Source organism: Stenella coeruleoalba (genome assembly GCF_951394435.1).
Source record: "Stenella coeruleoalba genome assembly, chromosome: 3".
Classification (NCBI taxonomy): Eukaryota; Metazoa; Chordata; class Mammalia; order Artiodactyla; family Delphinidae; genus Stenella; species Stenella coeruleoalba.
The window spans coordinates 126,371,773-126,398,695 of record NC_137148.1 but is presented as its reverse complement, the minus strand read 5'-3'; the positions used below and the strand labels follow the sequence as shown (position 1 = coordinate 126,398,695).

The 26,923-nt window shown below is 39.3% G+C and overlaps 1 protein-coding gene across 1 annotated transcript in view; it reads left to right on the top strand.

The window, feature by feature from the left end:
* Positions 1-25,758, top strand: part of DCTN4 (dynactin subunit 4) — a 33,122-nt gene extending 7,364 nt beyond the window's left edge. The window contains exons 4-13 of the mRNA XM_079916219.1: positions 3,928-3,971; positions 6,090-6,197; positions 7,791-7,864; positions 8,098-8,210; positions 8,531-8,640; positions 13,978-14,051; positions 16,720-16,774; positions 17,800-17,907; positions 20,205-20,302; positions 23,127-25,758. Coding sequence (XP_079772345.1) covers positions 3,928-3,971; positions 6,090-6,197; positions 7,791-7,864; positions 8,098-8,210; positions 8,531-8,640; positions 13,978-14,051; positions 16,720-16,774; positions 17,800-17,907; positions 20,205-20,302; positions 23,127-23,340 — 998 coding nt within the window. The 3' untranslated portion in view covers positions 23,341-25,758. The remainder of the gene's footprint in view (positions 1-3,927; positions 3,972-6,089; positions 6,198-7,790; positions 7,865-8,097; positions 8,211-8,530; positions 8,641-13,977; positions 14,052-16,719; positions 16,775-17,799; positions 17,908-20,204; positions 20,303-23,126) is intronic.
* The last annotated feature ends 1,165 nt before the right edge of the window (positions 25,759-26,923 follow it).

Here is a 26,923-nt window from a genome sequence, read left to right as displayed (position 1 = left end):
AATTATTGAATACTAGGAGTTCTTAAGGAGTACAGGTAATTTCATTTCTTCCATGATGTCACTGGTGTCTGAGAAGCCCTGAAACCACTTTAGTTAGAACTGTTTGTTTATTTGTAAGTAAGCCATTGTGTCAGTAATGTGCAGAAACTTTTTAATGTCTCTCAAATTTACATTTAGAATAAATCACCAGTTCTAAAAATGCTATTAGGTAAAACATTCAGATTTTCTAAAATATTACTAAAACATTTCTTTCACATAATTATTTTTCATAATTGCCTTAAGGCAACTTTTAAAATATAAATACTGTACTTAAGGATATTATCGCTGCCTTTTCTTGCAAGGGGCTATAGTGTCACCTTCAACAGGAGTCCTTTTTATTTGGAAAAAAAGTTATTTTTAATTATACAAATAATACACTTTTATGAACTTATCACCCAGCTTAAGAAATTAAACATAACCCAAACAGTGTAAGCCCATTGTATAGCCTTTCCCCCACTGCATCTGCCTTCTTCTGCCTTCTAGACAGAGATAGTCATCACAGTCCTGAATTCAGATTGTCATCTGAAAAAAACCATGTATGCTTTTGCACGTCTTCATGTATGTATGTAGCCACTAGCAAAGAATGCTTCTCAACTTGAAACAAATAGAACCATGCTTTGTGCATCCTGCTACAATTTATCTCTATCATGTTTGTCTGTGGTATGTAGTTGTGATGGTGGGTGATAAAATGGTGGGTGATTCATGCATGACTTACCACAGATCTCTTCTTCACATTTGTTTTCAATTTTTTGGTTCTGACAACAGTGCTGTTAGAAACATTCTTGTGTGTGTTTCCTGTCACAAGAGCAAGGGTTTCTCTATATAACAAAGTAAAATTGGTGGTTTTAAGATGTGTACATGTTTAGCTCTCCAAAATGGTTTACCAATTTTTGCTCCCACTAATAATATATGAGTAGACTACCCATTGCTCCAGATCTCCGGCAGCTCTTAGCATTGTTGGACTTCTTTCAAGTTTTTCCAAACTGATGGTTGTGAAATGGTATCTCGTTACAGTCCCCCCCCCTTTTTTTGGTTAGCTTTATTGAGATATAATTTACATATAATGAAGCTCACCAATTTTAAGTGTAAAATGCTTTGATTTTTTGACAAATGTGTATAGCCATGTAGCCACCTCCACAATCATAGAACATTTCCGTTACCCCAAAAAGTTGTCTCATGCCCCTTTGTAGTCACTTCTTTCCCCCCCACCTCCTGGCCCCTGACTACCACTGATTTCTTTCTTTCACTGTAATTGTGCCTCTTCTAGAAGTTTATATAATTGGAGTAGTTTAGTCTGTTGTGTCTGTCTTCTTTCACTTAGCATAATGCTTATGAGGTTCGCTCGTGTTTTTGCTTTTTATTTTTGAGTTGTCTTCTATTGTATGGATATACCATAATTTGTTTATTCATTCTCCAGTTAATGGACATTGAATTTTTTGCAGTTTAGGACTCATATGAATAAAACTGGCTATGAACATTTGCCTAGAAATCTTAGTGTATTTTCGTTTTTCTTGAGTATATACCTAGGAATGGAATTGCTGAGTCATAGGGTTAAGTGTATGTTTTCCTTGACTGAAAACTGCCAAACTATTTTCCACAGTGGCTGTACTATTTTGGGTCCTCACCAGCAGTGTAGGAGAGTTCCAGTTCCTCATCAACTATTAGTATTGTTTTTCTTTTTTCATCTTGGCCATTCTAGTTAGTGGGTAGTGATACCTCATTGTGGTTTTAATTTGCATTTCCTTAATGTGCTTGTTTGCCATCTATGTATTTTCTTTGGTGAAGTGTTTATACAAATCTTTGCCTTTTTTTTTTGTGGTACTTGGGCCTCTCACTGTTGTGGCCTCTCCCGTCGCGGAGCACGGGCTCCGGACGTGCAGGCTCAGCGGCCATGGCTCACGGGCCCAGCCGCTCCGCGGCATGTGGGATCCTCCCGGCCCGGGGCACGAACCCACGTCCCCTGCACCGGCAGGCGGACTCTCAGCCACTGCGCCACCAGGGAAGCCCTCTTTGCCTATTTTTAAACTGAGTTTTAATCTTTTTATTGAGTTGTGAGAGTTCTGTATTGTAGATACAGGTCCTTTGTTGAATATATATTTTGCAAATATTTTCTCCCAGTCTGCGGCTTGCCTTTTTATTTTCTCAACTATGTCTTTTTTTTTTTGTTTTGTTTTGTTTTGTTTTTGCGGTACGCGGGCCTCTCACTGTTGTGGCCTCTCCCGTTGCGGAGCACAGGCTCCGGACGCGCAGGCTCAGCGGCCATGGCTCACGGGCCCAGCCGCTCCGCGGCATGTGGGATCTTCCCGGACCAGGGCACGAACCCGTGTTCCCTGCATCGGCAGGTGGACTCTCAACCACTGCGCCACCAGGGAAGCCCTCAACTGTGTCTTTTGAAGAACACGTTTCTAATTTATTGTTATTTTTATTTTATTTTTGGCTGCATTGGGTCTTTGTTGCTGCACTTGGGCGAGCTGCGGTGAGCGGGGGCTACTCTTTGTTGTGGTGCCTGGGCTTCTCATTGTGGTGGCTTCTCATTGCAGAGCACGGACTCTAGGCGTGTGGGCTCAGTAGTTGTGGCGCATGGGCTTAGTTGCTCCTTGGCATGTGGGATCTTCCCAGACCAGGGCTCAAACCCATGTCCCCTATATTGGCAGGTGGATTCTTAACCACTGCGCCACCACGGAAGCCCTACAGGTTTCTAATTTTGATGAGGTTCAGTTTATCAATTTTTTATTTTCTAGTTGTGCCTTTTGTGTTCTAGTAAAGAAACTTTAGCCTAACCCAAGGTCGCTAAGATTTTCACTTCTGTTTTCTTCTAGAAATATTATAGTTTCAGCTCTTACACATAAGTTTATTACCATTTCAGGGTAAATTTTGTAAATGTTGTGAGGTAAGGGTCAAGGCTAATTTTTTGTAAATTGTTACAGCACCATTTGTTGAAGTATTCATTATGGTTTTACTTTCAGCTTTCTGGAATAATCTTTTCCCTTATGATTTGTGCTTTTGTCTCTTATGTAAGAAACTCTTCTCTAAACTGAGGTCGTAGAACACAGAAATTGCCCAGTGTTGCAGATATGGGCAAGTTCTCTGGAGTCAGACTGCCTGAGTTTGAATCCTGGCTTTACCGCTTACTGTCTCTATGACTTTGAGCAAGTTATTTAATTCTCTGAGCCTCAATTTCCTCATTTGTAAAATAAGACTAATAATGAGAGTCCCTACCACAGAGGGTTTTTTTTTTAATGAATTTATTTATTTATTTTTGGCTGCGTTGGGTCTTTATTGCTGTGTGCACGGGGCTTTCTGTAGTCGCGGCGGCGAGCAGGGGCTACTCTTCGTTGCGGTGCGCGGGCTTCTCATTGCGGTGGCTTCTCTTGTTGCGGAGCACGGACTCTAGGCGCGTGGCTTCAGTAGTTGCAGCACGCAGGCTCAGTAGTTGTGGCTAGCGGGCTCTCGAGCACAGGCTCAGTAGTTGTGGCACATGGGCTTAGTTGCTCCGCGGCATGTGGGATCTTCCCGGATCAGGGCTTGAACCCGTGTCCCTTGCATTGGCAGGTGGATTCTTAAGCACTGAGCTACCAGGGAAATCCTCAGAGGGTTATTATGAGAATAAAATGAAGTGTTATACATTTCAAATACCTGGCACAGAAGTTATACATGTGTTAGTTGTAGTTGTGGTCCTAGTGGTGGTTATTATTATCACCATCATTATATTTAAAGAAAAATTTTCATTCTGAGCCCTTCAGTCTGTATAATTTCTAGGACTCTTTCTTGGAAATTGTGTGATTTTATGTCTTCAAGCTTTATTTTGTGGCCTGCAGATGACCTGTTTTTGTGGAAATAAAATTATCAAATTACGTAAGTCTTGTTTAATATTCCTTTATTTTGCAGCTAGTGGTGGTTGGCAGGAACCTGAAAATCCTCACACGCAACGGGTAAGTAAAGGGTCATCAGAGAGAGGATGAAATGAGAAAAGATGAAGAAAAAGACCATTTTATCAGTGTATATGGCATATGCTTATAAATCCATGATGTGTATTTTGGTGTTTTTTACACTTAGAAAGTGCTTCTCGCTGTAAGACATTAAATCACAGTGGCAGTTTTTTCCAGTCTGACTTAAGTTAATAGAGAAACCTAGGTGTAGTTTTAGTTATGTACTCAGGTTGTGAATTGGAAAAGGGAAATGATACGTTTCTGTTTTCCACGTACGCACCAACTGTGTTAAGGATCCATTTGTTCTCAGAAATCTCATCCACATATAAACATTTTAACTCTTGGAAACACCACTAATTTGGAAGATGCCCTTGGACTCAGTAGTGGTTGCTTATAGAATCATGATTTAGACATCCTTTAATAGTTCACAGTGAGTTGATCTCTGCAGTATATACATTAGAACTGATTTTGTTGCCCCTGGAAGTAGAATATTAGAAAGGTGATAAAATGCTATCGAAATGAAGTTGTACAGACTGCAAATTAAATAATAATTTATAATTATTCACTTATGACATCAGCAAAAATTAGAAATACTGAAAATATCTTGGATGGGAGTGTATGGAATTTGACCTTTTCACATATACTGTTGTTAGTGTAAATTAGTACAGATTTATTGGTCTCTCAGCAGTATCTACTTCCTGGACTCTGACCTACAGAAATACTTGTACTTATGCACAAAAATATGTATATTCATTTATCAAACACTTACCAAGCATGTGCTGCATACTGTGTGTCAGGGGTTGTGCTAAACAATAGGAATACATGGTCCTTACCCTCAAAGAGCTTAAGTCTAACGGGAAAACAAAAATCAATTAAATAATCCCCAGCTAAAGGAGAAACTCAAGGTAATATGAAGGAGGAGAAATTGTGCATGTGGGCATTTTTAGGGGGAATTTCAATTAGGTAGGTCCACATCTGAGGATTGCGCTAGGATCTGAGGATGACAGGCAGAGAAGGGAAAGAATTCAGGGCGGAGGAGCAGCATAGGCAGAGAGCTTGTAAGTGGAAGGAGCAAAGCAAGTTATAGACAAGAGGCAAGTGTGCCAGAGTAGAGCATAGCAGTAGGTGAATGGAGAAAAGGATTTGGGGTCAGACTGCAGAACCATGTGGACCAAGTTAAGGAGTCTAAGAAGCCTTTAAAGCAAAAGAGCTGACAGAATCAGGTTAGCGTTTCTAAAAAATAATTACTGCTGAATTGAGAGGACAAGAGTGGGTACCAGGAGACCATTTAAGTGCTCTCAGAGCAAATGGTTAAATACCTTTAGGACATTTGTACCGTTTAATAAGATGCAGCCTTTAAAAAGAATGAGGTAAAAATCTATTTGTACTGAATGGAAAGTTCATGGCACTTACAGTGAAAAAGTTTTAAAATAGTAAGTTTTTTCCCCTTATATGAAAAATAAAAAGAGCTGTATTTATTTTACACATATAAAAGCGATATGTCTATACATGCATTTTTTAATGTATGCAGGATATAATATCATACCCGTGTCTGTAAGTGTGTAAGAAAGATATCTAAACTCTAATGATGGATACCTGTGGGGAGGGGAAGGGTGGACTTGGGTGTGAGAGATAAAAGAGAAGTTTCACTTTTTATTCTTTATGTTTCTATATTGTTTGAACTTTTCACAGTTATATATTGCTTTTATGATTAAAATATATTTTTAAATGAAAATACGTGATGGAGAGTGGGAGAAAATAAAGTATGAAATGTCACATCCTTGGAAATAGGTGGTCCTCTGGTCATGCAGAGAAAATAGGAGCAGTTGTGAGGGGAAGTAAGCAATGAAGTTAAAGAGCAGTGAAAAGAGAACATGAAATTTTCAAGCCTTTTCATTGCTCATTTCTTCCTGTTGTTGAACTTGAAGGTTCCATTTCAATTCTGAAAATAGATCGTGTAATGAAGACAAATTCTCTTTGAAGAAGAGGGCAAACTTGCCCACCTTAATAATTATTTGTCTTGTCTATTCATTATATGTCTAGTCAGTGGAGTTGATTAATTTTGTAAGTTTCTTGTTAGCTTTTTCGTGAAACGAATACTGAGTCTTTGATTTCTTACAGATGAACAAACTGATTGAATATTACCAGCAGCTTGCTCAGAAGGAGAAGGTTGAGCGAGATCGCAAGAAACTGGCACGGCGTAGAAACTATATGCCTTTGGCTTTTTCGGTGAGAAATTGGTACAAAAAGGAGTTTGCAATTCATGGATCGAGACCGGTGTGGCATAAGAACAGGGAACATTTCAGAAAGTGGCCATTGTCCCTAGATTCCTGAACGATGGCTAGCAGAAGAAGGTTCCTCAGCTGATAGGTGTCTAAGTCCAGCGGTTATGCTTTTGCCATATCATTAGTTCTGTTTGAGTTCTTTGAGTTTTAAGTACATTTGTGTTTCTTTCTCCATCACACCCCTTTCTCTTCTGATTATTCCTAAAGCGGCTACTGTTTAGTTTTGTAGGCACCCACATTTACAGCTTTTGGATATTACAGAAAGACAGGAGAATATGGGCGAGTGGTAGGTTTTATCCATATTACCTATGTAGCCCACCCACCTTTAGCATCCTGGTAGTAGTGGTTTCCCAGCTTTAGTTACCATAATTTTTTGGCCCCTTCCAATATTTCTCCAGTATAAAAAACCCTGACTTTTACATAGAGCATTTTTTGTGGTTAAGTAAGTAGTGATATATGCAGGTGTAATTTTTGATAGGAATTATTTACAAAAGTCATTCTCTACTCATTTGTAAACTACCAATTAGAAGCAAGAAATTAGGATTTGGAGCTTTTGCTATTGTCCCCCAAGTTTTATTTGCTCTCACAGAACAGTTTATTTTCTGTGTGTTTGCTTGGAGCCAAGCAGGTTGGCATTTAATAAATAATGTTTATTGAATAGCAGTGATGTGTCAAGCTCTGTGCTAAGCACTTTATACATATTATTTTGTTTAATCCTCACAACAATCCTGTGTAGTAGGTGGTATATCCCCATTTTACACTAAAGGAATGAGACCTGTAAAGGTTAATTAACTTCTTGTACTACCTCTGCATGAGAATTAGTTAAGGCATTAAAACCCTAAGAATTGGTAAGGTTCATATAAAAATATGTAGTTTAGAATTTAATAAAACATTAAAACTTGCAAAGCATCCATATTTGCCAGAGACTTTTATGAAGTCTCGGTGAATTTTTTGAACAATTCAGTGGTACAATCAGCATATGCACTAGTGTATTTAGGAGAGGAATTTGAATTAAATGTGTTATTCTGCCAACTTTCCCATATAACCTGCCTGCTGTATGAGTTTGCTTCTGTCTTATGCTGCATTTTTTTGTCTCTGTTGCAACCTGCTGCTATTTTGGGGCCTACAGCAACATACTATTCATGTAGTGGTAAGTTCTCTTTTATGATTCTTGCTAACCCTGAAGAAGTTAGCAGATGATCACTGGTGTTCCAAGAAGACGTTCATCGTGTGTCTTAGATACTCCACAGAGTTCTGGCCTAAGCCATAGCTTAGATATTCTTAGATTATCACATTTTGCTCATTTTCACTGCATTAATGTAGTTTCAATCTCCATGTTTGGTGCTTTTGTTATTATTTTAAGAGTAAGATGATGTGGGGCTACAATTACTCTCTTTAAAAGAAGCTTTAAAATTAGCTTTTTTTTTTTGGCTTATTTCCCTGAGCTTCTCATGCTGTCCCTCCCCAAATTCTTTATTTTGATACACAGGATATTTAAAAGTAGAATTTCTAATAGGAATTTCTGAACTCTGTTTAGGACAAATATGGTCTTGGAACCAGGCTTCAGCGACCACGAGCTGGTACAACCATCAGTACCCTTGCTGGACTTTCGTAAGTTTGGACGTTAAGTGGCTTTGAGGGAAAAAGCTGATATCAAAATGAACATTGAAGGAATGTGGTTTTAAAGTTAATAACAGTTGCCAATGGGGAAGAAGATACTCATACTTAGGAAAAACCTAAACAGAAAGAATATTCTACAGTAGAGGAATACTTCAATTATTGATATCATGGACTTTGAAGATATTCAGGTGGACCCTTGAGAAATGATGGCTTTTATCTTTTAGCCTTAAAGAAGGAGAGGACCAGAAAGAGATAAAGGTTGAGCCAGCTCAGGCTGTAGATGAAGTGGAACCTCTACCTGAAGACTATTATACGAGACCAGTAAATTTAACAGAGGGTAATTTTATACATGATTCTGCTTTGTTTCTATTTTACATCTAATTCTGTTTTTGTTACTTATATGCCTTGTGATTTGAGGTTTATTTTTTTGAGTTGAAATTTTTAATAGCATAGTTGTTAGTACTAAAATGAGTCATGTAGAAAATAAGATAGGTGTAATCATTTGAAGAACTTTAAAACATCTGTCAAATTTCTATATTGTAGTTTTTTGAAGAGCACTGTTCACAAAGGCAGTGTTATTTTGTGTAATTATCTCATATACGTCTGATTTTGAGCAAGTCACTGTAAACCAAGCTTGGTTTCTACCTTTCATGCTAGTGACCACCCTTCAGCAGCGCCTCTTACAGCCTGACTTCCAGCCAATCTGTGCTTCACAGCTCTATCCTCGTCACAAGCATCTTCTGATCAAACGGTCCCTGCGCTGCCGAGTAAGTATTCCTTTCTGTAGAGTTGTCATTTGTGTAAGAGAAAAGCAAAAATAAACACGATTGGCATCTGGTCAGTATCAAAACCTCTGGAATGTAGTAAATGTAGAAAATGCTTGTAGATAACGTTCCAGTGTCCAGGCACTATTTTAAAACTTTCAAGATAAACTTAATCCCCCTAACTCAGTGAGGTAGGTACTGTTGTTACCCTTGTTACAGATGTGGAAGCTGGGGTATTTGAAGGTTAAGTTCATACTGCTAATCCCTAAAAGAATAGTGAAAGAATATAAAGCTTTTAGGCCAGTAGAGAGGGGAACAAAAGGACTAATAAAAAAAAATCAATTTAAAAGAAAGCAAGAAAGAAGAAAAATCAAGAAAAGCCTCTGGGAATCTATGAAACTAACAGCAGGGTTTCTTCAATAAATAAAAGAAACATTGTAAAAGAAAACAAAGTATGGAAAAAAAATGGAAAGGAAACCTTTGCGATCAGTACGATCCAACAGAACTTTTCTGTGGTGATGGAAATGTTCTTTATCTGCATAGTCTAGCATGTTAGCCACTAGTCACCTGTGGCTACTGAGAACTTGAAATATGGTAGTGCAGCTGAGGGACTGAATCTTTCTAAGATGAAATTCATTTAAATAATCACTTGTGGACTTCCCTGGTGGCACAGTGGTTGAGAGTCCGCCTGCCGATGCAGGGGACACGGGTTCGAGCCCTGGTCTGGGAGGATCCCACATGCCGCGGAGCGGCTGGGCCCGTGAGCCATGGCCGCTGAGCCTGTGCGTCCAGAGCCTGTGCTCTGCAACGGGAGAGGCCACAGCAGTGAGAGGCCCGCGCACCGCAATGAAAAGTGGCCCCTGCTCGCCGCAACTAGAGAAAGCCCTCGCACAGAAACGAAGACCCAACACAGCCAAACATAAATAAATAAATTTAAATAATCACATGTGACTAGTAGCTCCTGTTATCAAATAACACAGCATTAGATTAGAAGAGGCCTATCAACCAAACGCAGTGTATAGACTTTAATTCCTGATTCAAACACAGCATAGAACAATAGAAAGAAAGGGACCAGGGGAGGAGCGAGGGAGGAAAGAAAAATGTGTGAAACCTTTGGGGAAATTTAAATACTGACTGGATTTTTTAATGCTATTAAAAGAATTATTCATTTTTTTAGGGATAATAATGGTATTGTTATTTTTTTAAAGTATCTTTATCTTTTAGAGCTGCATACCAAAATGTTTAAGGATGAAATGACATGATGTCCGATATTTGTTGCAAAATAGTCAGGCATAGGGAGTGGGTAAGAGTCTAGGTGAAACAAGATTGGCCATTGTCGCTAACACATTGCTAATTGTTGAAGTTGGGTGGCTGGTACCAAGAGATTTATAATACTACTCTGTATTTTTGCATATGTTAAAAAATTTCTATATTGAAAAACCTTTTTAGAAAGGAACGGGCTTCCCTGGTGGCACAGTGGTTGAGAATCCACCTGCTAGTGCAGGGGACACGGGTTCGAGCCCTGGTCCGGGAATATCCCACATGCCGCGGAGCACCTAAGCCCGTGCGCCACAACTACTGAGCCTGCGCTCTAGAGCCCACGAGCCACAACTACTGAAGCCCGCAGGCCTAGGGCCCGTGCTCCGCCACAAGAGAAGCCACCGCAATGAGAAGCCCGCTCGCCACAACTAGAGAAAAGCCTGCGCGCAGCAACGAATACCCAAGGTAGCCAAAAATAAATAAATAAATTTATTAAAAAAAAAAAAAAGAAAGGAAAAGCCCACTTTAAATATAAAGACACATATAGATTAAAAGTAAATAGAGAAATCCAAAAATGGGCAGAAGACCTAAATAGACATTTCTCCAAAGAAGACATACAGATGGCCAAGAGGCACATGAAAAGCTGGTCAACATCACTAAACATTAGAGAAATGCAAATCAAAGCTACAATGAGGTATCACCTCACACCAGTTAGAATGGGCATCATCAGAAAATCTACAAACAACAAATGCTGGAGAGGCTGTGGAGAAAGGGGAACCCTCTTGCACTGTTGGTGGGAATGTAAATTGATACAAGCCACTATGGAGAACAGTAAGGAAGTTCCTTAAAAAACTAAAAATAGAATTACCGTATGATCCAGCAATCCCACTACCGGGCATATACCCAGAGAAAACCATAATTCAAAAAGACACATGCAGCCCAATGTTCATTGCAGCACTATTTACAATAGCCAGGTCATGGAAGCAACCTAAATGCCCATCAACAGGAGAATGGATAAAGAAGTTGTGGTATATATATACAGTGGAATATTACTCAGCCACAAAAAGGAAGGAAATTGGGTCGTTTGTGGAGACGTGGATGGATCTAGAGACTGTCATGCAGAGTGAAGTATGTCAGAAAGAGAAAAACAAATGTCATATATTAACGCATGTATGTGGAACCTAGAAAAATGGTACAGATGAACTGGTTTGCAGGGCGGAAGTTGAGACACAGATGTAGAGAACAAACGTATGGACACCAAGGGGGAAAGCCGCAGGGGTGGGGGGAATGGTGGTGTGATAAATTGGGTGATTGGGATTGACATGTATACACTGATGTGTATAAAATTGATGACTAATAAGAACCTGCTGTATAAAAAAGTAAAATTAAAAAATTTTAAAAAAAGTAAATGGAGAAAAATATACCATGTCAATACTAATTGAAAGGAAGCAAGAGTAGCCATATTAATTTCAGACAGAACAGACTTCAAAGTAAGGACAGTTATGAGGGATAAAGAAGGGTATTACATAACGGTAAAGGGGTCAGTTCTCCAAGAAGATGTAACAATTCTTAATGTGTATGTGCTGAACAATAGAGTGTCAAGCTGTGTGAGGCAAAACCTGATAGAACTGCAGGAGAAATAGATGAGTCCACCATCGTAGTTGGAGTCTTCAACACCTGTCTCTCAGAAGTGGACAGATTCAGCAGGCAAAAAATCAGTTTCGTATTGACCCATTGATCTCACTTCTAGGAGTCTACCCTGAAGGTACACCTCTACAAACCAAAAATATAGAGGTTAGGGTACATCCACACAATGAGTACCAAAAACATAAAACAGAACGTACTAATGTGGGATGTATTTTTAAATGCAAAAAGCAGGGTGCGCAGCAGGTACATAACTTTTTGTATAAGAAAAGAGGGAAAATAAATATATATATAAACATAAAATTATTTGGGTATGTTAGATTAATAGACTGTTGGAACAGAATCGAGAAAGCAGAAACAGACTCATGCATGTGAGGAAACTTGATTTTACTAAATATGGCCTTGCAGGTCCCTGGGGAAAGAATACTATTGAAATTTTGCCAGGTCAAATGATTCTATGAAAAAAACATAAAATTGGGTCTCTAACTCATACCATACACAAAAGTCAATTTCAGGAGCGTTGGAAACTTTAAAGAGTAAATATGATGACCAGTATGTCTAGAAGGAAATATGGGAGAATATTCTTTATGGCTTCTACTTAAGGGAGTAGTCCGAAAATAAGACAAACCATAAAGGAAAAGTTATATATTTGACACATTAAAAGTAAAATTTAGGGCTTCCCTTGTGGTGCGGTGGTTGGGAGTCCGCCTGCCGATGCAGGGGGCGCGGGTTCGTGCCCCGGTCCGGGAAGATCCCACATGCCGCAGAGCGGCTGGGCCCGTGAGCTGTGGCCGCTGAGCCTGCACGTCTGGAGCCTGTGCTCCGCGACGGGAGAGGCCACAACAGTGAGAGGCCCGCGTACCGCATTAAAAAAAAAAAAAAAAATCAAAAAACCTTTAAAAAAAAAATAAAATTTATACCCCCATTCCAAAGAAAACCCATATCGAAATGAAAAGGTAGCCCATAGACTGAGAAAAGTAATTTGTAAGGTATATAATTGACAAAGAATTAGTATCCAAAATATGTAAAGAAGCATAGCAAATCAGTAAGGAAAAGATACCCAGTATAAAAATAACAAGTGGTACTAACTTGCAATTTACGGCAGAGGAAATCCCAATACCCAATAAATAGGAAAGATACGCGAACATGTACAGTAATCAGGGAAATGTACATTAAAACTACAGTGAGAAACCATTTCATAATCATCAGATTGGCAAAAGTTAGCAGTTTGGCAATATCCATCAAAATAATAAACGCATGCATTCACTTTTAGGAAATTATCCTACAGATACATTTATACGTGTGGGAAGTGATTTGCATACAAGATTACTCATTGCTGCATTATTTGTAGTAGCAAAATCATGGAAACATTTATCAATTTGGGTCTGGTTACATAAGTTATGGAAATCATTACAGTAGGACACAGAGGTACATCTGTGTATGCTGGTATGTCATTCCAAGATCGATTCAGTGAAAAAGGCAGAAGAATATAAAATGTTCTCTTTTGTGTTATTGTGAAAAAGAAAGGTGATGTATGTGTATACTTCTATGTGCGTCAGCTATCTGTGAGAAAACACATGAGAAGCTTGTTGGCTCTGGGGAGAGGAACAGTGGGACGGGTAACTGGTATCTTTACACTGTTTCTTTTTTATACCATTAAAAAATGTTTTAACTGGATGCATGTGGAACCCATTGAAGAAAGTAACCAAGTAATTGCTACTGTATTTTAAAGCATGAGATCTGGAATCACACCACTTGGATTTAAATCCCAGCTCCAACTCTTACTGGCTCTGTGAAGTTTACACAGATTATATACCTTTCCTGTGTCCCATTTTTATCATCTGTGACATAGGGACAATAATAATTATAGTACCTACACCTACCTCGTAAAGTTGATGTGATGTTTAAATTCACTTAAACCAAGAATGCGTATGTTTTAGGCTAGTAGAAAGGAAATTTAAAAGGACTAATAATAATATAAAAGAAAACAAGGAAGGGACTTCCCTGGCGGTCAGGTCGTTAAGACTCCACATTTCCACTGCAAGGGGCACGGGTTCAATCCCTGGTCAGGGAACTAAGATCCCGCATGCCTCAAGGCACGGGCAAAAAAACAAACAAAACAAAACGAGGAAGAGGAAAACTCAGAAAAAATCCACATCGTTCATGCTTAATAAGAAGTCTGTGTTATTATTTCAGTAGTTTTGAAGCACTACAAGGTTATTAATATTTGATAGTGTGGTTGCTTATTTCCAGAAGTCCAAAACATCTTTTGTATATTTTGGTTATGGGTAGTATACACTCTATTTCAAAACATCTGTGATCTTGCAGCAAAATAAAACCAAACTGTAGTAAATGCTATGCTTCTGGATTTGGCAGGTCTCTGGATCAGCAGAGTGTGTTCCTGTTTTCCTCTGATACATATTTTTTTCTTTTTAGAAATGTGAACATAATCTGAGCAAGCCAGAATTTAATCCAACATCTATCAAATTCAAAATCCAGCTGGTTGCTGTGTGAGTATTTGGGATTGGTGTTTTGGGTTACTGTTTTTTTTGTTTTTTCACTGTGACATGTGCTTACTCTTGGCTTAAAAAAGGAAAGAGAAACTACTTCAGAATAATCTTGCTGTTTTGTTCCTGTTTTGGTTTTGAAATACATACCAGGAAGTTGAAAGCAGATTTACAGACACAGAATCCAGGGTGTTATATCAGGGCACGTGATAGTATGGTCTGTGGCAATGTGGTATGTTGCTGGTTGGAGAGTCACTAGTCATTCATCACAAATGATAAAGTACCTCCGTTTGGGAATGATCTCTTAAAAAAATTAATAAAATAAAATATAGCAGATGGAAGAATATCCCTGTAACAATGTTCATGCTATTTAACTGTATTCTGATAATGCTTTGTTGAGTGGGATAAAAGTGATTAAATTAGCGTTAACTCACAGAGACTTGTCAGTAGAAGGGAATTTTGTGTGTGAAAATCATCTATCAAACAAGAAAAATTAGGAAACTATTGTCTTGACTTTAGGGTGAGAGAGCCCTTCCCAGTAAGGCAGAAAGCCCAGAAGCCCCTAAGGAAAGTAGCCAGCTTTGACCTTAGCAGAAAGATACGAGTTGTTAAAGCAAAATTGACAACAAAGTCCTGAGACAGTAGAGCAAGAAAGAATATTTGCTACTCCATGATTAATAAAAGTTGAATATCCCTGGAATGGGCTTGTTGGGGGTGGGGGGATGAGGTAGGGCAAAGGATTTGAACATGTAGCTCACAGAAGAGAAATTCCAAATGGCCAGTAAATATATGGAAAGATGCTGAGACTTGATAGGAAAAATGTTAAATAATAAGTAGTATTGAGTGCTCGTGAGCGTGTAGGTAAACATACTTGCATACATTGTTGGTAGACTGAATTGCTAGAGTTTTTTTGGAGAGAGACCTGGAATATCAAGACAAAATGACATAGACCTTTTAAGCTGGTAGTGCTGTCTCAGGAATCTATTCTCTAGAAACAAAGCAATATATAAAGACCAATACATAAAGATGTGTGTTATAACATTTTAAAGGCAAAAAGCTGGAAACAATTTTAATGTCAAACTGATTAACCATTAACAAAAAAAAAATTGATTAAATTGAGATACACTTATGTAGAATATTATGCAACAATTAAAAAGAAATCATTGTCAGTCAAAATGGCAGAGAAGTGCTGGTCTCATGACTTAGGAGGGCCAGATATGGGTTCTGGCACTTACAGAATTTGTCTAAACTGATTTCCCTCATCTCTGAAATGGGCATAACACCAGTCCTACCTCTCTCTTGTGGTTGTTGAGAAGGATCAAATGAGCTATATGTTCACAAATGCTTTGTAACTGTAAATCACCGTACAGTATGTTCTGTTTTCCCAACTATTATTTAATGCATGACTGGTTAGGACTACAAAAATGGCATGAGAAGTGTGGTACGAGCTCCTTTCTTAATTAAGAATTACACTTATTACAGAAATCTTGAATGGCAGGATGTGCTTTGCATCAGTTTCTTAAGATTGCTTTGAAAAAAAGTGCTTTTCTTCTGGCATCATGGCAGAGTCACTGGGGAATCTTAATACATATGTTCTGGTCACACATCAGACCAGCTAAATCCAAATCCTTGATAGTGGGGCTCTTGAATTTGTATCAAGTTACTCAGGTAGTCCTGATGACCGTCATGAAAAGTACCTAGTCTGAAGTTAAAATACCTTAATGCTAAGATGCACTCCTGCCCCTGCCCACTTGTAGTGTTTCTGCAATAGATTTTGTCTTATGTTAATATATGCACGATAACATTTATGCATGCTTTGTTCCAAGCACTTTTTGCACTATTATTTAATTTATTCTTCACAATAACCTCAAGATAAAGGTACTTTCAATGTTCTCAGTTTATAACCGAGACACAAAGAGGTAAATATCTTGCCCTGCTCTTTACAAAGAAGTATCTCAGTATATAAACACTAAGCTGGAATTTGAACCTGGGTTTTGAGGTTTTGAGTCCAGAACAAGCACATATAAGTACAAAATTCTATTGTCTTATTTAGAGAGGTAGCGTAACATAGTGGTTAAGAGCAAGGGCCCTGCAGCCAGACTGCCTAGATTTGAATGCTGGCCGCTTACCAGCAAGCTACTTCTCCCAAGCCTAGTTTCTTCCTCTTTATAATGGGGATAATAGTAATATCTATTTTACGCAGTTGCAGTGCAGATTACATGAGTTCATATTTGTAACATACTTCAAATGTTACACATAGTAAGTGCTATATAAAAGTGGTAAGTATGTGGTAGTGTTTTTATACCCCTATAATGTATTATTAAATCAGTCTTGGATCTTGTAACCAGTTGCCTATAGATTTACGAAATGAATTACTAAAAATCTCAAAAAATATATCTAATACACATATAAGGTAGAGATATCTGCCATGATGCACACACATATATAGGCTCTAAACTAGAGGTATACGTAAGATGTCAGAAAGAATTCATTACCAGTTTGGTTTCATGTCTTAAGTTCTTATCGTAGTGGTATGATTCTTTAAAATTTTCTCTGACATGTTCTAATTAACGTGAAGAAATCGTTTCTTTGCTGCACTGGCTTTAAAAAAAAAAGTAACAATTTTAAGAGACTCCAATGACCATTAATACATTTTTTTATTCACGCATAGCAATTATATCCCAGAAGTGAGAATCATGTCAATTCCCAACCTTCGCTACATGAAGGTTAGTACCATGCTTATTTACGGGAAGAGAAAGGATTAATTGATCAAAGATGTGTGCATATGTGTATGTGGTGGCTGTGTGTATTTGACATGGGATGCAATGAGCAAGGGATAAAGAAGAAAGTTTGAAATAATAAAGGGATTGAGATTTTAAGTGTCATTAAGCTGGGATTCTTGATAACAGCATCTTTGAAATATATGCAGAAGGAGCAGTGTGCACATTACATTGAGGTAGAATCATGGTAGGGAAAGAAAGGAGATGTTAGACCCCACAGGCATCTTCAGCTCTCCTCCAGCCAGGAGATTCTCCACCATCTCGTGTGTGTGTATGTGTGAGATATCAGGAATCAACTAGATTTCTTCTTTACCACAGCCCCTCTTTTCTTTGAGGCCCTTATCTCCCACACAGACACCACAGTGAATTGCACAGTGTTCTGCAGCAGCGTCTTAGTTCTTTCATGCTGCTCATAAAGACACTTTTATAGTCCCTGTTCATTTTAATTTTTTTTTTTTGCTAATGTAAAGAGCATACCAAACAAGGGCAAATTATGGTTCAAGAAATCTTAAGGTCTTTTACAGTCTTGATGTGCCATTTTTTCTATGCTAATATATCTGGCTAGCCTGTGGCTGCCATATTTTATTTATGAGGGCTTCCTTCTTTTTAGCCTTAAGTGGCGACCTGGGTAGGGCAAGAGTTGTAAACTTTAAACAATCACTTAGATAATGTGTATTTCTCAGAATTTCTGCATCTAGTAACTGGCCCTTTCTGTGGGATCTATTCTATTTCCTCAGTGAAATAGCAGCTCCAGAGAGTATGTAGACTAGCATATAAGTAACAGAATAGGAGTTAGTGAGCCCTTTGAGAATACAGTGATGTAGAGGCACAGGTGGCTGTTACTGTTCAAGAGTAATGCTGGAGGCGTGGAGGGCGGAGGGGGTGATGATTTTGTGATCTAGGCATCTAGGAAAGTGGACCTAGGTGGCAGCAGTGGAACATATCTGAAAGATGCCTTTCCTTTTCCCCAGGAGAGCCAGGTCCTCCTGACTCTTACGAATCCAGTGGAAAACCTCACCCACGTGACTCTGTTGGAGTACGAGGAGGGGGACCCTGATGATATCAACAGCACTGCTAAGGTAGGAACGCTTTGCCTCATCCTGAGTAACCCTGACTTCTCCTGGAGTGGCTTCATTTGCCCTGGCTTAAAGGACTCCACACTGTCTCATTTTCACATCCAAACAGTCATCAAGTTCTTCTGATTTCACCTCTTGAGTTTTTTTACTTTATCCACAAGCACACTGCCACTGCCCTTTTAGAAGGTCTCATCATTTCTTACGTGGGCTGTGACAGTAACTTCCTAACTCCCTGTTTTTTCTTCACCCCCACTTCCATGCCAGCCCATCTTCCATCTTGCCATTAGGGTGATCTTTCTAATATCTAACTTTGATCATGGCATGCAGCTTGTTTGGTGTCCCTCTGATGTTGGGATGAAGTCCACATTCCTTGGCATAGCTTAAGAGCCCCCTGATGTCCTCACCTCTCTCTTTTCTTCCAGGATGATCTTCCCTGAAACCCCCAAATCTAGCATTCTCGAAATTGTGCATATTAATGGTTGTGATCCAAGCATATCCAATGGGTCATAAACTTTCATGCTTCTAGAGGACTACATATGCTATTCATTTTATCTAGAATTCCTCCTTCCCATCCCCACTCCTCTGACATACATGGCCACACCTCTCTTTCTGCCTGATGCATACTCATTTTTCAAGACACAAAGTAAATAACATTTCCTTTTAAAAGCTGATGTGCCTCCGCTAGATGCCCTCTGCTTACACAGAGTATACATAGCACTAAATATATATTTTTTAATAGTCTGTTTATTTATTTATTGGCTGTGTTGGGTCTTCCTTGCTGCATGCAGGCTTTCTCTGGTTGCAGCGAGCGGGGGCTACTCTCCGTTGCAGTGCACGGGCTTCTCATTGTGGTGGCTTCTCTTGTTGCGGAGCACGGGTTCTAGGTGCGTGGCTTCAGTAGTTGTGGCTCATTGGCTCAGTAGCTGTGGCGCACGGGCTTTGTTACTCTGCAGCATGTGGGATCTTCCCGGACCAGGGATCGAACCCGTATCCCCTGCATTGGCAGGCAGATTCTTAACCACTGCACCACCAGGGAAGTCCAAGTACTAAATATTAAAATAGGTAATTTTGACTCTCAGTGTTGGTTGAATGAATGAAATGAGGCCTTTCTGCTTTTTGCTACTTCATGACTCATCTAGTACTTGAAATTTTAGAACAAGAACTTTTCTCTATAGACCATCTATTACTGACTCATAATTCAGCATGATACTCATAACAAAAGTTGGTAGAAAGGATGCCTGTTATCTTTAATTAGCTGTTATTCAAGTTATACTTACTAGTAGAGAATTTATCTTTTTTTTTTACTTCTGCTTTTTAATGATTTCATTTACTAGCATCACTTCCAAAGAGAGATGACACTCATCTGTCCTTGCTCCTTTTTAAAATAACACTAATAAGCTGTGCCAGTGAGGATAGAGACAGAAATAAGTGCCTGATGAGTATACCCAGCTTATGGATTTGCCGTTTTTCTCTCCCTTTACAGCTCCCCGGCCACATTTATATCCATAATTAGTAATGTTGTTTACATTGTTATCTGTTAACTTCTAACATAGCGAAGTTGAAGCCTAGTTACAACATAAGGCTAAGTGTAAAGAATGCTTAACTGTTTTTCATGGCCATAAACATACCCAATATCTGCATTTCAGAAAATATGTTGGAACTGCTGTTTCACATTATGTTTTTTCTTTTTTAAAAAAAATGAGGGCTTCCCTGGTAGCGCAATGGTTGAGAGTCCGCCTGCCGATGCAGGGGATGCGGGTTCGCGCCCCGGTCCGGGAAGATCCCACATGCCGCGGAGCGGCTGGGCCCGTGAGCCATGGCCGCTGAGCCTGCGCGTCCGGAGCCTGTGCTCCGCAACGGGAGAGGCCACAACAGTGAGAGGCCCGCATACCACAAAAAAAAAAAAAAAAATGAAGAACTGTTTCAGATACACCACAAAGCATAAAGAATAACATAGCAAACACCCATATTCCCCCAGCCCCTTAAGAAATAAAACATTAAAGACACAGTTGAAGCCCTCGCATCCTGCCCACTTAAATTCCCCTTAGCAGTGCCAATGAAGTAAGCACTCACCTGACTTTACCATTCCCTTAAATTTCTTTGTTCTTATACCTTTATCAGAAATGTCCAAACAATATGTTTGTTAAACTTTTTATAAGTGAAATAATGTATGTTTCTTCAAACTTGCTGCTTACTTCTGCATGTCTAGGTCAGGGCAATACTTTTCTGTATTCCACTGAATGAATGTTCTACAACGCACTGATTCCTTCTGAGGCAGCCCTCTTTGTGTTGCTCTCCAGGTGGTGGTGCCTCCCAAAGAGCTTGTTTTAGCCGGCAAGGATGCAGCAGCAGAGTATGATGAGTTGGCAGAACCCCAGGACTTTCAGGATGATCCTGAGTGAGTGATCCTTTTGTGACACACACACACACACACACACACACACACACACACACACACACACACACACACACACACACACACACACACACACACACACACACACACACACACACACACACACACACACACACACACACACCACAGTTGGTTGGTACATGAGGCCCACTCACAGATCTCAATTTTCTTATCTGAATTTTTAAAGTAATTTTTTCTTCCTATTTATAAAAAAAATTACTATAGAAATTTGGTGAATATATATTTATTTTTATATATAAAACCATGAAGAAGAAAATAAAATTTCACCACCAGAGATTAGCACCATTAACATTTCCATCATTGGGATCATTCTGTAAGCACAGTTTTTTTAACCTATGTTTCCTGTGTTAAAAAATTTTCAAGTGCATGATTGTTCATGGTTGTGGACAGGATATAGTATTCTATCCCCAAAGATTTACCATTGGATTTGTCTACCTGCCCCCCAACCTTTCCATCTTAGAGTAACAGATTTTACTCTCTCATACCTAATAACTGAGAAGTAAAAAACCAAACCTTTCCCAGATGAAGAATACATCAGTCAGGTTCCAGTCTAAAAACAGAAATCACATCAGTTATTTGAACAGAGAGAATTTAATATAAAGATTTGTTAACTGGGTAACTTCAGAGGTTAAGAAGAAATCTGCAGTATCCCAGAGATGGTAATTTTATGAAGCAGTTACCACTCCTAGGGCTGAGGGAACAAAGGGAAATGGTTTAAATGATTCAAATTTAGAAGCTTGAAGGAGGAGCCCCATGGAGCTGAAACTCAGACCTCTGGGAAATGGGAGCAGGGACACTGCCTGACTGGTGCTGGCATCACAGGGTGCCAGAGGAGGGGTGGCATGCTGAAGCTGGTTATGCAGTTGGAAAACCTGGATACTGCCACTTCCTGAGTGAAGAGGCATTGCTAGAGTGCTGCCCACAGGAGCTGCATGCAGACAGGAAGCTCACCGGGAGAACCAGGCCCCTTCTTCCTGCAGGCTTCTGGTCTCCATTAGAGCCCCTAAAGGGAGCCTGGTAAGGAACCAGCCTACCAAGCAGAAATGTGGTTAGCAGAGTCCTGTGTCACAAAGCAGGCTACAGAGCTGAAAAGCAATAGCATTTAATACACTGGTATAGGGAATATTTAAGGTTTTTTAACAGAATGATCAAAAGCTCCTTCTGCAAGATCCCGGAAAGAAGAAGTAACATGGGACAAATTAGAAAGACAAAGTGAGAGCAAAGAGGAGGTTAGTACGGTGATTACCAAACTTGGGTGAACTTCAGAAAGCACCAGCGTGGGTGTTTTAATCTTTTTTATTTTTTTTTTTATTTTTATTTTTTTGCTGTACACGGGCCTCTCACTGTTGTGGCCTCTCCCGTTGTGGAGCACAGGCTCCAGATGCGCAGGCTCAGCGGCCATGGCTCATGGGCCCAGCCGCTCCGTGGCATGTGGGATCTTCCCGGACCGGGGCACGAACCCGTGTCCCCTACATCGGCAGGCGGACTCTCAACCACTGCGCCACCAGGGAGGCCCTTAATCTTTTTTTTTTAATTCTGTATAGAGTACCAGACCCCACAGCTTCTCTTTAACAGGTCTAGGTAGGCACCAGGAATCTGAAGTTTTTTAAAAAAACTTCCCAGGCATCAATGGTTGCCTGGGAAATTAAGGCTAGGAAGACTTTTTCTTTTTTACTGTTTTTGAACTGAATTTTTAAAATGAATCTGATGTAAATCAAAGGTTTGATTAGTTACTTCAAAGTGATTGTGTTAATATAATACAAAATGCATTCTCTGTAATCCTTGCTTTATATAAATTACATTAATTTAAGTACAGAAATTTGTTAAGCCAAGGTGAACTTCTGGAAAGATCATCTGAGATAAATTCCAGTCAGATTACATGACAGATTAATGAAAGATTGAATTAATTATATTCCATATTATTGTACTTTATAGGACTTCCAGATATCTGGAAATTAGTAGTGCTAATACTGGATAATATGTAAATATTTGATTTGAGTAACTTTTCTTAAAGTAATTGAGTATCATCTGGATAGTAGATCAAGTTCTGTTTATTTCATTGCCTTTTGACTTTTTGAAGCTAAGTTATTTAAACACAAACTTCAAGTGCATATCAGAAAACTGAAATGGAAACTTCAACTAAAGAGATTTTTTTCTATTCTAAAAATTCCTAATTTACAGACTCTATTTACAAAACACACTGATTGATGGTATTCCAGAAACTCCTTTAAAGCTCCGAGTTAGCATCCATCTATATCCTATAGAAATAATACCATATGTATATAAAGGTTAATGTGAAGGGATGTTTGTAACAGAGGAAATCAGTGTATACTAATTATGGTCGCTATGCACCCATTAAGTAGAATGGAGAAGACCTAGATATACCAATATGGACAGGTGTTTGTGATAAACAGTGAAAAAGAGCATGTTACAGAATAGTGTCCCTTTTGTGTTGGTTAAAAAAGCAGAAAAGTGTAAGTGCACAGAAAAATATTTGGTAGGTTAAGAGCCAGACCGTTTACAGTTGTTCTCTGTACTGAAGAGGAAAGTAAGAGGAAAGACTTACTTTTCCCCATTTAAAATTTTTATGACTATATTTTACTGTTGTAATATTTAAAAAATAAGGAGGTCAGCATTTTGCTGAAGAAACTCTTCATTGTTGACAAACGGGATGGTGGTCATATCTTGTCAACAGAGATTTCCTGTGCGTCATAAAATGACTGTGAGTCTAACAGGCTTGGCTGACTTGTGACCTGCCTAATACTGTGCTTATTTCCTTCCATAGCATTATAGCCTTCAGAAAGGCCAACAAAGTGGGTATTTTCATCAAAGTGACCCCACAGCGTGAGGAGGGCGAAGTGACCGTGTGCTTTAAGATGAAGCACGATTTTAAAAACCTGGCCACCCCCATCCGCCCCATCGAAGAAGCTGACCAGGGTACAGAGGTCATCTGGCTCACCCAGCATGTGGAACTCAGCTTGGGCCCGCTTCTTCCTTAAAGTGTTCCAGTGGCGGGCAGATCCCAAAGGACAGTATCATCACAAACGCACGTTAAAATGTGGAAGCCGCTGCTTCGTTAGGCCTTGTTTATAATGATGTACCCATGCACTACTGAATCCTGTTCCTAGGAGGTTGGGGGCATAGGCAAGGCATTAGGAACACTGGGTGACTGCTGTTCCTCTGGCCCTCTCTTCTGTTAATACCCGTAAGTCTGTGTCTCCCTCACTGAACCCTGCACGTTGACTAACAACAGCATAGTTCCATCCCAAGAAAGGGGGTGGCTGTTCCTTGGAGTGGCATTCGATTGACCACTTGAGAAACTGACCATACTATCTCCCGATCTGATCTCATAAAGGATCAGAGTCTCACAGGTGAAACTTAAAATAACTGAAAGGTAGGCCCGCTATTGATGACCCAGCATTGGTCTCAGTATACCAGCTGCTTTTTGCATTCCACTAGATATAATCTAGCACTCTAAACGTATCCCTTCACTTGCCATCTTGGCTCCCATCCATTTGACAGGATAATAGAATCGTCATGTTGTCTTTAGTTTTGTGATGATTGGAAAAACCTGTGAAATAGTTAAGGCACCTTAATTTGCCCTCTTTTAAGTGAATATAAGATACTTATTTATTAATTGTTCTAAAAATTTTTTCCCAGTAGAATACAGAACTTTTTCTTCTAGGAAGAATTTGAGAAGCAAGCAATTACGTGTCATGTCAAGGGGGTGGCAAATTCTGTTCATTTTAACTGTTGCCACAGTATCCAGGGACTGATGCTGCCGCAGTGAGCCTGTCTTTATGTCTTACTCCCTACGCTTCTCTTCGGCTCAGCCTCTTTAACTCAGTAAGTTGTTCTGAGTACTGGGGACCTGGAAAGAACCCAAAGAAAACTTGGTAGACAAGTTCACTTCTGGAATTCAGAAAACATTTTAAATGTTAGATGTTTATCATGATCTGAACTAATGTTCTTTCCATTGATTTGAAGGGGAAGTTAACATTTGTAATCTCTTGAATCCAAAACTGGATATTCAGAAAAAGAAACTTCTCCCTTCCTGCATTTAAGACTTTTATCATACGGTTTGTCAAATAAGAGCATTTTGACCATAAATCATAAAGAATACTTGCCTAACAGCACACATGCTGTTTTCACTTGGTATCCTGGAGTTGGGTTGCTAACCTTAATTTCTGTGATGTCTTCTCAACTGAGACTTGACAAAGTAGACCACCACCTGCACCATATTTTCTGTAAATGTATTGTTAGCAAGCAGCCAACAGACCTTTGGGGAAAGAGAAATTTCCTGTTTATTCTGGTTTTGTTTTTAAGTTCAAGCCTTTAGTTTTTTTAAAAAAATTAAAGGTATATATAGTAATCTAGAGTACAGACAGGACATAGTTACTTTTCAGTTCCCCTTGGAAGATAAAAATATTTAGGAAGCCTCTGAAAGACACTAAATAGTACTCTTAAGATCAAGCCAATATTATGAAACAGTATTCCACAGAGCAATATATATGCTGCAGTATGAGAACAAAAACACTCATGTCTCCAATATTATGACAGTAATAAGGCTTAGCCTGTTAGGAGTTGGGGCAGGGTGTTGTATAATGACAAATCTGCAGACTATAGAAATAGCTTAACTTTTTGTGACCCCACGAAGTGTCAAATTAATTTTTGTTTCACTACTCACTACAGCCTCCTGTGATGTGAGTGCTCCTTATTTGCCAGTGGAGGAGATAAGCCTCAAGGTAGAGGATAGCTTCCTATGTTTACACGTTTGCATCGACTACACACAAGTTACGTGTTGAAGGCATATAGCTGGTGTTTGTTCCCAGAAATAATAATGTTGAAGTAATGGGTCTCATCACCCCCATGTGACACAGAAACACAAAAACACTATTGATCATAGAATTTTTTCCTCAGAAGCCAAATTAACTTGCAGAATAACAGAGCCATTGATTTAATGGTTCCTCAAGATAGTTTTCAGTGCAAGCTGGTACTTCGTGTGTTAGTAGAAATGGTTCAGTATCTGTGTGTTAGTAGAAATGGTTCAATACCTGCAGCTGGTGAATTTGGAATTTTATTTGTTCCTTTTTTATATTCGATTAGGTGCAGGATTTTAAAAGTATAGTCAGTGTGCACCACTGCAGGCAAATTAGATGTCATTAGCACTAGAAACTACAGTTTTGGAAACTTAAAGCTAAGTTAATTTGAATTTGCGATTTGATTAGCCCACCAGAGTTTTCTTTTGTTCAGACTGTTTAATGAGCTAAATGTAATGCATATTTGTAAAGAAACATCCTTTTTGGTCCCTTTTGGGAATGAGAGGCACTCCTTGGTCTTTATGAATGACAGGTTACTGTTTTGCCTGATTGCTTAACTTCGTGTGGTGAAATAAAGCAGAAAAAGCTTGAAAAGTGTCTTTTGTTTGGTTTCATGAAGACTGATTGGAGTAGCATGCCAGGGGTGGAGTTAGGGTTAGCATGCGAGTCAGTGGGGCGTGCTCCCTTCTTCCATTTGTCTAAATGAACTAAGGTAAAACCTCAAGGTAGTTCACTGTCATATTATATAGATAGATGTTGCTTGAGCTCCTTATGAACGTATTATCAGAACCAATGTGTAAATGTTACGTTGTTAGGACTCTACCAGCTTTTATCCTGGGTCATTGCTCCCAAAGATATCCTTTTAAGTGTACAGAGTGGCCCAGCCCTCTCAGGTAGCCACTCGTCCACTTTCATCTGTACTCAACTTTTTCCCTCCTCTTACTGTAGATTCATCAACTACTTCCCTTGCTCTCTACACCCTAGCCACACAAGTCTCTGCTATTCCTGAGTCACCCCAGGTTGCGCCCTCTCAGGTTCTTTGCACTGGCTGTTCCCTCTGCCTGGAAAACTCTTCTCCCAGATATCTGTACAACTCAAACCTTGCCAGTCAGGTCTGTGCTTAAATGCTTCCTTCTTAGGCTTTCCCTGACCTCCCTATGTGATAATGTAAACTGCCCTTCCCTAAACACGTATCCCCCTTCTTTGCTGCTTTTTTTCCTCATAGCACTGATCCCCCTTCTTTGCTGCTTTTTTTCCTCATAGCACTGATTACCATCCAGCACTATATACTTTATTTTTTGTTTCATCATACGAGAACATAAGCTCCATAGTACAGGGATTTTTGTCTTTTTTTAAAAATTGATGTATCTGCAGAGTGTAGAGCAATGCCTGGCAAGTAGCAGACAACCAATATTTGTTAAATAAATTAATACCATCGTCCTTTTCCTTGTTCACGTAGCTGTTGGTCTTTTATCTTTTTTAAAAATATATATACATATGCCTCTTTTTGTCATAAGCCAAATATCTTAACTTCCCTTGAGCTCTCTTGTTCCAGTGTTAGCTCAACCTAGGATACTCCCTAGGTATCCTACTCCCATCTAGATGTGGTCTTAATCTGTAGTACTTAACCTCTCCAGGGCATTTACCTCTGCCTAGTATTGGGTTTTGTATGTGTATAGTTCCTTTGCTGTAATGCACACCCTTGCAGAGCCAAATCCAGGCCCCTTTGTCATCTCTTTCTCCTGTATTCCAGTCAAAGGGT